The sequence below is a fragment of the Paralichthys olivaceus genome, chromosome 2, assembly GCF_024713975.1.
Source record: "Paralichthys olivaceus isolate ysfri-2021 chromosome 2, ASM2471397v2, whole genome shotgun sequence".
Taxonomy (NCBI): Eukaryota; Metazoa; Chordata; class Actinopteri; order Pleuronectiformes; family Paralichthyidae; genus Paralichthys; species Paralichthys olivaceus.
This window is the reverse complement of record NC_091094.1, coordinates 15347964-15360855: the sequence shown is the minus strand read 5'-3', so window position 1 is coordinate 15360855 and position 12892 is coordinate 15347964. Positions and strand designations below refer to the sequence as shown.

Here is a 12892-nt window from a genome sequence, read left to right as displayed (position 1 = left end):
TTTCTTCATCCTTAAATAAGAAACAAGATCATGTCCAAACGTCCTATGAGACGGTTTAAGTGTTGGTGTGTGTTGTTTTTTTCGGGTCGTTGTGGAGAAGTTATGTCAAAGGGGGTATTAGGTGATGCTTAAATTGATGTTGACAAATGGACGTCTGCAGCTGAGGCCATGACATGCATAGTACAAATTGCATGATGATGACATTATAACAGAATGAAGTGGTGTCCGACATCACATGTCTTGAAGTCAAAGCGTAAATTGCTCTAATTTTCCTACATGGAAGGTCAAAATAAAGATCTTTGTTCCAGCTGAGGATTGATCATGTTGGTACACAGTCTGTGGCTGAATTGATTTGCTACCATGATAATCATTTGTCGTGAAATTAACGCAACAAAACCATCATTCATCACCATTCAAAAGTGATACCTTGTCTGACAAAATAAAGTATGATCCATCCTCATATTAATGATCAATTATTGGTTAGTCATCAATTTATATTACTTTTGAAGTTTAGAAGTCAAATCTTTTCCTAAATCTATTTATTGTTGGTTTATAATCATTATTATAATAAAAAGCAAAATAATACAAACATATTGGGTTGAAAGTTCATTTTTATTAACCTTGGAAACAACAATTTCCAAAACAATCATGGTTCATGTAGTTGCTGGTTTGGAGCTTGCAGTCACATCACATGATGTAGAAGTTCAAATCTCCATGATTTGATTTGGTGCATGATTTTGTTAGATGCAGGAAATGTGTAAGCTGTACAACGGATAATAAATGCACCTTGAGGTTTTGTCAATAGCTGTTTCCAGAGTCAGCTTGACCAACAGAACAACCTACATCTGAACTTTCAATCCAACATGGTCGCAAAATGTTTTAAAAAGCTAGTGAAGCTCATATGATGAGATGGAAAGCCCCAGAGCAGCTACTAGTGGAGCTTGAGATAAGGGTGTTTTAGCTACTGTAAAAACATGAGTTAAATCAATATGGAGAGTGAACGTGTTCAGTGTCATACAAGTGATAAAACATGATGATGATGATGAGTGATAAGAGAAAGAAGCAAATCATCTTTTTCAAACAATTAACCTCACAAATTACATATTTGAAAATGTGTAAAGGGCTAAAAGTAAAAAAACGTTGGCTGTTTACAGTCTAGATGCTGATGACTTGGTTTGTTCTTTATTATAATTCAACTTAAAATATATCATTAACAATAAAAGCATGTCATAATGAAAACATGAAACAATATCAACAAGACAAGAGTGGTTGGGAATAATAGGTAAACATGGAGGAGGCGATATAATCCAACCAAAACAAAAACACAGAAGTGGAAGAATGAATCTGGAATTAAAGTGCAAAGATACTCGCAAAAGAAATTGTGCTTCTTAGAAAAATTCGTGTTGTTTTTAGGGAGAGACATTTGTGTGAGATTGCTTCTCTCAACCTCTGCCTTTTATTCCTTCTTTTGAACACTCAGTCTCATGTTTTCCTACCTACAGATGTTTTATTTTCATGATCAGTAGAAGAACTGCTGCCGGGGGGGGGGGGGGGGGGTTCTGACCCAGTATGAGCACAAGGCTTTTACGAGCAAACCTCGCAGGTGTTTCCTGGACCCTCCTGAGATAAGACCCCTCCCCTCCGTGCACAACCTGTAGATTTCCACCCTCACCACGTCTGCACCTCTGAATCCAGACTATTTTTAGCTCGTTCCATCCAGTTATAGCCCCACGTGAGCTTCGCTGTCGTTGCCGGGTTATATTTAGCACGCACGATCCCCCCGGCTCTTGCGTCAATGGAATCCCGTGCGTGCGTCACACGGAAGAACGTCGGTGCGGAGCGCGGCGCTGATTGGCCTGCGTCCCGGAAAGTTCCACCGCCCCGTTCGCCATGTATGGGCACGGACCCGCCCTTTTGTCGACGCAGCCAAAATAAAACAAGAGTGTGTGAAGCGCTCGGAGTTTGTCGGTGTGACCCAGAGTGTGTGTGTGTGTCAGTGTGTGTGGATGAGTGTGGATCTGCAGTCTGGAATAAATGAGAAGCTTCACCATCTGGATATTTACACGAATCAGGTGAGTGACGGTGTAATGTTTGTTTGTTTACTCGAGGGGTGACGTCAGTGCTGATGTCACTTTGAATGTAGAGGCTCGACTTTATGTGTCTTAAACTCCTACTACTACAGTCTGCTGTAAAATAATATTAAAAACATGAGCTGTACACTTCATCTGGTACAACCAACTAAAACGAGCAACGACAGCCTCGCAATAAACTATTATATCTTATATTATAATAAGTAGTTTCTGTTAGATTATCCCTATTGATGTGATTGAGTGTCATTCAAAATATTAAAAATACATAATGGCAAAAAAACCCAATCCAAATTGACCATAAAGTTAAAAACCACTGACTCAGTACTAGTTTTATCTATGTTCACACATTCTTACTCTATGATAAATAGTAGTTAGGAGTATGTATGTTTTGTTATATCCTGTGTTTAACTGATTGAATGACCCCTCCTAGTAATAGTACTGCTGCTGATACTGTAGAGTACTTTATACAGCTGAAAATCTGAGTGTAGTATAAGTTAAAGCAGCAGCTGTTCACCCGACATTCTCAAGTAAATAGTTCACAGCTCACTCTGTGTTTTCATATCATTGATTCTGCTCATTATGTGTTTTATGCAGGGGTGTGTGTTACTGTTGCCATTTGAGAGGACATAGGGAATAGGGTGTATATTTAGAAAATAAAACACATGTTGGACATTCGAGTAGAGTGACCTCCTCGTAAGTCAAACTTAATTGTAAGTTTAGGAAAAGTAACTCAACAGTTTGGTTTAGTTTGAACAGGTTTCGTGGATGGGTTTAGAGTTTCGTGAGAGGCAGAGCACATTTTGTACTGAAAAAAACCCATATAGTGAGGAAGTTACCACTTGTGGATACACGTCTATTCACTCAAGCACACACACACACATAAACGAGCTTTGCCACCTTCCCCATCTCGGCTGGCATACAGCCCACTCTGAAACACAATCTGTAACACTCCCTGGTATAGTACCTGTGAGAGAGGGCTGCCCCCCAACTGAAGGAGGTTGCAGAGCATTAACAGCCAGTAACACTATATCTGGGAATATCGGATTGCTCCACTGGACCACCCTCTACATTTTCTATAGAGGACTCATTGGCCCTGAAGCCAGAGAGATGGCATGTTGGGGAAATGAGACTGTGTGTGTTCAAGGTGCTAATGTAGGCTACTGTTTGGGTGGGTGAAGATGGAGGATTACAAATTAAAACCTAAAGGATTAAACCAGTGTCTTAGCTCCTTATCGGCGCCAATATCAACAGTACTTATTTTCAGTTGCTAATTTGTTGTTAAGTTTTTGTTTGCAATTAATTTAAATACATCAAATATTTTTCAATAATTAGATCTTTGTTTAGCTCTAATAACACACATTAAGTATATGTAAATAGAAACCGTATTTATCTTACTGTCTCAGACAGACATCAGGGTTTATTTTAATCCATTAATTGTTGCTGTGTTCTCTCCTAGCGATGCCCTGTGTACAAACGCAGTATGCATCCCTGCCCCATGACACCTATTTCAGCCCAGAGTTCTTGAATCCTGACCTCAGTGCCAAACTGGTGATGGACATCAGTGGCCAAAAGGACCAGCTGTCTACATCTTCCTTGCCCAGCATCAACACCTTGGTGGGAAATGGCTATGTGGGGGAGTTTGATGCTTATTCCTGCAAGATTACCACCTCTCCTCCTGCCTCCACGGTGTCATTCAATCACGTCATGGTAGCTGAGAGCTCCAGCCCTCAGATGCAGAACCAGGCCTTTAAGCTGGATGATCTCCAGGTGTATGGCTGTTACCCAGGCTCCTTTGCGTTCAGCTGCCTCGACGAAACACTGTCGTCATGCGGCTCAGACTATTACAGCAGCCCAGTTTATGCGGCTGCCTCTCCTCCGACACCGGGCTTTCAGAACCAGTCTGCACCTGCCTGGGATTCCCCTTGTTTCGGCTCCTACCCCTCGGCACCCCCCTCCTCTATGGCTGATAAGGCCTGCATGTCTCAGCAGCTCTCCTTCTTCACCTTCAGCCCTGGACCGGAGCAGCACTCTCCTCTGGGGCAACGCCAGGATGCTCAGTCAAGCCAGGACGACCCCTTCTTCTTGTCTCACCAACAGCACGTCTCTCCACTTCATTGTGCCCCCATGTCCCTTGAGCACAGTCCTCATGAAAGCCCCAGGATAGTGGAGGGGGCCATGGTGTCCCCTAAAGCCCACAACCCAGGATCCAGTGAGGGCCACTGTGCAGTTTGTGGTGACAATGCTTCCTGTCAGCACTATGGCGTCCGTACCTGTGAGGGCTGCAAAGGTTTCTTCAAGGTAAACAGATGAACAGTAATTTGCAGGTTAATCCTATGGTACAACTGGGTATGTAATACAATAGACCAGCCACTATTGAGGAGAATACACAGCCTAACACTGGCTGATATTACCTCATCACAGACTTATAAAAGTATTGTTTTAAAAAAATGACACCCTTATGACATATTATGGTCTCAATTCCATAAAAAGCTAATTTCTGGTATTTTTATATAAGAATTTTGCTCATATAAATAAGACATTCATATTAAACATTTACCAATAATGCACCAGCTTTTATTGGCTTATATACATTTTACCTCAATGTCAATTTCAAGAACATTGACTGGATAAAAAAAAGTTTACTCGACACAAGATATTATTCATATTAATTGGTGTGTTCCAATAATTTATCATGTCATATGTGCGCAGACATATAAACTGATATGTAATTTTCTTCTATGTTCCACAGCGAACTGTACAGAAGAATGCAAAGTACGTGTGCCTTGCTAATAAAGACTGTCTGGTGGATAAGAGGAGGAGAAACCGCTGCCAGTTCTGCCGTTTCCAAAAATGTCTTGTGGTGGGAATGGTCAAAGAAGGTAATGCAATGTCAAACTCTCTTAAATCTTTCAGTGAAACCAATGCTAGAAATGACACATGACATATGGGACCGGAGCCTGACAGTGCCAACTGCAGAAAAAGGGAAACTGATACAACAGTTATTTTTTCAAGTGGTACAGCGACGGCTGTGTGACGGTCATAAACATGTGCTGATAGTTTTCCTCTCCTCTTATATGTCCCTTGTAGTTGTTCGCACAGACAGCCTTAAAGGTCGCCGGGGTCGTCTGCCTTCTAAACCCAAGACTGTGGTCGAGGCTTCGTCCACGACCCCCAGTGTCAACATCATATCCTGTCTCGTCAGAGCACATTTAGACTCAAACCCAACCACTGGAAAGCTCGACTACTCCAAGGTAAATCTCAACAGCCTGTCCAGAGCTTAGACTGGTTCCATTATGTAGGATCAAAATAAAAACAGCAAACAGTTCACTGAAAATCATTTCAGTAACACAGACCCTTCCTTTCTGCCCCTCTGCAGTACCAGGAGACAGTGGACAACCTGAAAGAAAAGGAGGACGCTGGTGACATTCAGCAGTTTTATGACCTACTCACCGACGCCTTGGATGTGATCAGAAAATGGGCTGAAACCATCCCAGGATTCACAGACTTCTGCTCTGAGGACCAGGAGCTGCTCCTTGAATCTGCCTTCGTTGAGCTCTTCATCCTCCGACTCGCTTACAGGTTGGTTCTTATGGTTAACGAAAAAAGGAATGTTAACTGTTTTTTTCACTGTCAATGCTCTGATCGTACTAATGGCTGAAACACTGCCCAGGTCAAATCCAGAGAAGAGCAAGTTGATCTTCTGCAACGGTGTCGTCCTCCACCGACTGCAGTGTGTTCGCAGTTTTGGTGACTGGATTGACTCCATCATGGATTTCTCCCAGAACCTTCACCGCATGAACTTAGACGTCTCATTGTTTTCCTGCCTTGCGGCGCTTGTTATCATCACTGGTGAGTGTTGTTGTCAGTGTCACTGCATATGAATGTTATATTTAAATTCAGTATTGTGTTTCTTATATGAACATCTTTCGCACCCAGATCGCCATGGCCTCAAGGAGCCCAAACGGGTGGAGGACTTTCAGAGTCATCTCATCACTTGTTTAAGGGAACACGTGAGCGGAAACGGATCAGAGCCAACCAGGACCCAGCCCAACTATCTCTCTCGTCTTTTGGGTAAACTCCCGGAACTGAGGACTCTGTGCACACAAGGCCTGCAGCGCATCTTTTACCTGAAACTGGAGGACCTGGTCCCGCCTCCACCTATTGTGGAGAAAATCTTTCTGGATACCTTGCCGTTTTGAAACACAAATGTTTAATTTGTAAAAAATTGCAGACACACAGGAGGAGGAAAGCATCTGATGTGAGGTTTTGTCACTGAACTCTACTGGTGAACCTTCTATTCTCACACTGTCCTGTGTGGCACTGTTCAAGAGACCATTATTTTTCTAACATCAAGGTTTAAAACTGGAAATGGTACCTATGTGAGAACATAGACATTTATTTCAGTTTTGTCATAGACACAACTGAAATAGTATAAACAGTTCAGGACACAGTTTATATATATTTTTGTGTGCATTTATAGAAAGACTTTATTGCTGTGCTTTCTGTGTGAATGTTGCTATGCAGCTGAAAAATGACATGGGTATTTGGGTGGATGCAATGCAGTGTTACATACTCAGAAACACACTAATTTCTTAACAAGCATGTTTTTGAAATAACTTTTTGACCCCACTAAGAATGAGGCAGTGGATTACAGAATCATAAGAACTGTGGACTGCTTTATTTACTCATTTCTATGTATCACAGTTTCAGTCGTAATCATGCTCCTGTGGAAGGTCTCGGACCAAAGTTTACTCTTATTTTGATACTGTCAGCGACAAACCTTAATGCCTTAAGCTAAACACAATGTTCCACCGTAACTCTTGTGCTGCCATCTTGCAACACCTTGTAAAGGCTGGTGCTGGCAGAGCTCCTCTTAAGCAACACGTCCCTGTAGTAACAAGAACAAAAATTGACTTGTTCATTGAAAACTCAAAGTGCCTTTTAAAAACCCTCAGTCCACGAATCGCATTGAGCGACACTAAGTGCATTTTCATTCCAAGCATTACATACAGCCTGCTGCATAAGAGATTACGAAATAAAATATGTTACCATCTGATGATTTCAGGTCTGTGTCAGGATAATATTTGAGTATGAAAGTAGAGTTTGACAGAGCATACAATACTTAAATACCCGCTTCCCACTGATAAACTGGATGAGCATTTAGTGATGAATGGTGGTTTAGGATCTTAAAGAATTAAAAGTTTTAACTGACGCCATCCATGTTGAGATGAAATTACACAGAGTATACAAGGGAAAAATGTGATTGAAGCATCCACAGACATGTTTGACCTCAACTGATCCTTCTAGGTGTTGCATACAGACACTTCATCTTTCATATGTTTCCGCTCCTCTGCTGTCTTCCACATTCTTCTGAATCATACTGTTTTTTTATATGTTGGATATGTTTTTTAAATTTTCATCTCAAAGTGAAATGCAGTATCTTAAGAGATCACAGTGAAATGTGTTGAGAAGACGAGCAGCTACAGACACTTCATTCACATTGTTCAGACTGTGTGAGGTTTGTTTGGAACATAAGTGTGGACTTTTAAGAAAAATATATATATACTACCAGGGCTTTTGTAAAAATGGTGCAAAAGTATTCAGAGACAAAGAATATTTGATAATAAATGTTTTTAAAAACATACCACTGACTTCATTTTAATGTTTGGAAATAGAGCGATTTCCTATAAGTCAACTGTCACATTGTCAGATTATAGTCCTTATCTTTATTTTTGTATGGTTTCATTTGTTAAAGATTTAATAGTCATTTCCTTCTATGTTTCATTTTTCTATTTTTCTATATATAAAAGTGACAAGAAATTATAAGTGACAAAATATAAACATTTTGAATTTTAAATAAGATTTTAATATATAATATTGTATATTCCACTAATTCTACAAAGAGGGTCCATTCATTTATCCAGCCATACTTTTTGAATTCCTCATCCTCTGTGGCGCTCGATCTTCTCTGTTCTAAATCGAAACACATGTCATGAAACAGCTGGGCACTGAAGTCTCAAACCAAAGTTACTCAGACAGGATAAATATTTGTTAATAATGCATTGGAACCTTTTTCAGCTGCACATTTGATGTTTATATTAAAGAGGCAGGAGAGTTTATGTGAGATCAACGCAAAATGAACATCAGGGCCTATCTTCATCATAAAAACAAAACACTGTAGCTTGTGATGTGGTTAGAGCGACGTTAGGATTCAGTCGTGTTCAGGGCAATCCCTGTACCTTTAGTGACTGACCTTTGACCTTTTGCTGCAGGGCCACCATGAGGTATTTAGAGTCTTAACAACTGTTGAATGGTTTGTCATTACAGTTTGTACAGATCATAAATGGAAGACATGACAGCTCCCGAAAGTGAAGCCAAAGTGTGTCAACTGCCATCTGGACATAAATCCCACCCCCTCCATGTTAATGAATGGGAGACATGGCCTGAACTAAATATCAAAACACACGTCAAATATATTTTCATGAAAGACGGTTTCTGTTGGTTTAAGTGGTTGTTATCACAGTGATGTTTGTTTGTGTGTTCAGTTGCATTCATGTCCGGGGTATTTTAGCTTCATTCCTGCATAGTGGGAGGAAATCTTTATTTACAGTCTATGGAGATACAGACATTAACATTTTCATCTCAGCCGGTACATGCAGAAAAGAAAGTCTACTTGACCGTGCTGCAGCCTGTTATGTATCAATGTGATGAAATGTGACTAAAAGTGTTCCTTCATCTCCTCTTCACCAGGTCTGTGCCGTCCTGCCACACATGGCGCTAATGTTGGCAACATCCCCGACCAGAGGAAGCCAACACCACCCCTCTCTCAGCCACAGACTGCAGCACTGGCTGCATTAAGCCGCTCGACACCTGATCCCACTGTACACCACATAGCGGTCCTTTGGATTTTAGGGTTGGCAGACAGAGTGGAAAAAAGGGACAGGGGGAGAAAAGAGGAGGAGGCAATATGAAAGCTAGTTTGCATTGAGGTGTTCATTATGGTAGAAAATGGCAAGCATGCTGCCAAAAGTCAGATGTAATGGGAACAGCCAGCAAGGAGAGTTAGGAAGATACAACAGTTGAGAGAGTTCCTTTGGTTGTTAATAAAAGTTTTGGTAACAAAGTTATCTACAGTGGTAATCCGTTTTGACTTTTGGTTAATGAATTATTGTCATACAGTGAACAGATTGATCTGACCTGTACATGTTTCCCAAACTAAAAATACAAACCCTGTAATTAAACAGATAGGTGGGAAATTAGGAAACATCTGATTAAATTAGTCGAGAACGATACATGTTGTATAGATGCCTCCACAGAAAGCACAAGGGGTTGATGAATGCCTGTGTGAATTATCACTGAACACCTATGGGAGATTTTGAACCGACATCAGTGTCCCTTGGAATTACATTCACATTACAAAACTCAGCACCTCAAGGTGTTTATGTCCAGTTCCAACCTTCTGTCGCTTGTCCCGTGGTGGAGAGTAAGAATGTGGACGTCACAGTGGTGACTATACTGTACATGTCTGACTTCTATGTCAATGAGTCCATGTCCCATCACAGAACTGGAGTTCACATTAACTTATTTTCCTCTAGCTATGATTTTTCTTTAACCTCAACCTCATAAGTCATCTTGTTGACTCTCGCCTAACTTTGAACAAAACTTAAGGACAGCTCAAGGATCAGTTTAAAATCAATCTTTTGTAAACTAACTATTGATGGAGTTTTTACAAGAAATGGTAGAGAATGTATATTTTAAAAATCCACATTGCACGTGAAAAATGCTTAGTCACTCAAGATGAAATCCATGAATCCATGTTTGCTGAGTTGTCAAATATTGACATTGCTTTCTGGCAATAGGGCTGGTTAGGAATCGATATGCCAAGGAGTAGTGGTGTGGTTCTAGAGGTCTGTGAGGCTAAAAACAGATGACATTTAATATTTTTTTTGAATTGTCGCCCCTATGTATCTCAGGTTTGAACTTGCTGTGGTCCTTGACACCATCTTTTTCCAAAAGTGGAAAGGTACCATCTGGAGCTGCCATTGGCCCCTTAACTTTTGACCAGTGCCCCAACATACGAGACTCAGCCTTCAGGAACAAAGTGTAGTCTTACACCCTGCACACTGGGGACACCATGTTCTAACCAGTAGTATGTGGCTCACTTGTCAAGGTGATTTGTTGCACAAACATGCTAAGCTACGTGTTTTACACTTTGCTTCTGCAGACTCTGCAGGAAATACATGAGAACATGTGAAATGTTTGCTGTATCATTGAGAAATGTTTCTATGACTCAATGAACAATGAAAGTCTTATTCTTAGGTAAAACTTTAGTACATCAAGTAAATCAAAAGACCAATTCCAACATTAAAATGCTTCAGTAACAAGCTGCGGTACTGAAATTGGCTGCAATTCACATGGAGCCAAAAGGGAGTGCTCAAAGATTATTCACATTTCTTGCAGTCAATGCATGCTGATTGGTCCATAAAAGATTTTCATATGACAGGATGCCTTCCTCTGTGAATCAGGAGGATCATTGTGTTTGACCAGTAAATGTGAATCTAATGTTGTAGCTTGTCACTGGTCAGGGTGGTGGTGATAACTTTATTTATATTTATTTTCTGGTGAAACCAAAATAGTAAATTCCATTAAGTTCCTTGGGGTGTGTAACATCACAAATAGAATAACGTATCTCTCTATGATTGCAAATCTAATGCAACTTCAAAATCCATTGTTTTTACCATTAATATTGAAAAAAATTAAGAAAATTCTTACACTTTAAACATTGAGGCAGTCACTTTCATTCAGAACCAGAAAAAGGAACCGTGTAGCTGGAGGAAATGTCTGTGTATCACTGGAGTCATTGGGCTTTATAATGTGAGAGCAATAGATATGTTTGCAATATTTCATGATTACTCATCTGATAGTTGTATGTCTGTCTGGACTGAAGTGGTGGACATGTGACTGTCTGCACAACCATCTTAAGAGCTGCTAGCATGGCTAAAAATAATCCAGTCATATTCAACACTAACAGAGGAAATCATTCTGCAATAGACTCGTTCTCACCAAACTACTGATATATCATTGTGTTGAGCTTTTCAAAAAAAAAGAAAAGTTTTAATTTATACGTTTTGAGCCAAACTTCAGATTACTGCAGGGTGTCCATATTCATTTCAGTGGATCGTTGGTTGCAATTTTGATTGAATAAACACAAAAATCTTCACTTGAACAAAACGTGCATTGCTCATAATGTCTAGTATGGTAAATATAATACAAAATAGTGTTTCATTTTAAAATGACATTTTTTTGTGCAGCAAAACCACTGTATACTTCCTTGTATTTAAATTTAGTCTATAGAATCACTACATCAAATGAGTCTCATGTGTAACCATGAGAATTTCATGTCATGTTAGAGTTTACAGAGTTGTGTGTGTGTGTGTGTGGCAGGGAGACAGAGAGCGAGCAGCTGATTTGTGGAGAGGATATTGTTCCAGCAGGAGGAAAGCTAATAGGTTTGTTTGTGAGGATGCTGCACCTGTCGTTTATTGATGGACTGAGCTGTAAATAACTTTATGAAGCTGTTTAATGCTCTGTGTGGGCCCCTGTGATTCTTCGCTCTCCAATCCCCTCTATACGCTGATGATGCACACACACCCACACCAGGCTCATATTGTTCTGCTGATATTCATCTGCTCAGCACAGTGTAGAATGCTAAAAACAAAACAATGCATGTGTCTAAGTCAGTGTGGTATTTAAAGGTGGAAATAATGAACAAAGTCTCATGTTTATCCGAAAACTTGTACACATACAGTATATTTGTGCAACAGTGCTGATACGTGTGTGGGTGTGTTGTCGAGTGTGGAAAACCCTCTGAGTGTATTTATAGCAGGCTATTGTTGAGCCCATAGAAACCTCTGTAATTTGATCTGGTCTCGCTCACTAAGAGGGAGTCTGGTGATAAATGAGTTGGCAGACGTCATTGCTCAAGCTATCCCTGTGATAGCTGTGCGCCCCGCATCATCGTCTTGAGCTCTTAGTCCCCGCAGGATTAAATTCATAAGTGAATGGTTAGCCCGCTAACTTATCATTCTGAAGAGTGCGAGAGGAAGGCATGGTGGAAACCAATTTGTTCTGGGGCATTTAATGGCCGTCACTGTTGTCTCCCTGGGTTTTAACTGGAATTTGCCACTTCAACGACTAATATCATATTTCATATCTTAAAAGAATAATTTCACTGTTTTCATTTTGGCTTAGAGGTTAAAAGAACGACTTGAGATTACACCATCAAATATTACAATTTGGCTTTTTAGTAGTAGATAGTTTTGAATAACCTCAAGTAAAACAACAACACATTTTGTTGTGTTAATAATTTAAGTCTCTCTTTTATGTTAGTTTGGGCCACAAGTCTTTGATGAATTCATATTACACCTGTTTATTGCAAAGCTAAACATCACCTCTGCAAATCTAGAATTAAAAAGTATAGAGCGAAAAACCAAAGGTAGAGGAAAAAGAAACACAAAGAGATTATTCATTGTTTTATATTATTAGTGTGTTTGTGTGTGTGTGTGTGTGCGTACGTGCGTGTGTGCGTATCTCACTGTGTTGGAAACTTCTCTCTGCTCAGCAAGAGAATATGAGAATGTTACAATTATAAAACAAGATTGACAGGATGGATAGTGTTGCACCAGCAGATGACAGTTCCTGGCTGCATGCCTGGAAGTTATTCACAGCAAAGCACACACACACACACACACACACACACACACACACACACACACACACACACACACACACACACACACACA

The 12892-nt window shown here is 40.3% G+C and overlaps 1 protein-coding gene across 1 annotated transcript; it reads left to right on the top strand.

Annotated features, from left to right (window-relative positions):
- Positions 1 to 1908: 1908 nt before the first annotated feature.
- On the top strand, positions 1909 to 7734 carry LOC109628858 (probable nuclear hormone receptor HR38). The gene is made up of 7 exons (XM_020086281.2): positions 1909 to 2072; positions 3547 to 4388; positions 4840 to 4969; positions 5178 to 5341; positions 5467 to 5669; positions 5761 to 5939; positions 6027 to 7734. Exons 2-7 carry the CDS (start codon positions 3549 to 3551, stop codon positions 6287 to 6289), a joined length of 1779 nt encoding a protein of 592 aa, XP_019941840.2. The 5' UTR covers positions 1909 to 2072; positions 3547 to 3548; the 3' UTR covers positions 6290 to 7734.
- The last annotated feature ends 5158 nt before the right edge of the window (positions 7735 to 12892 follow it).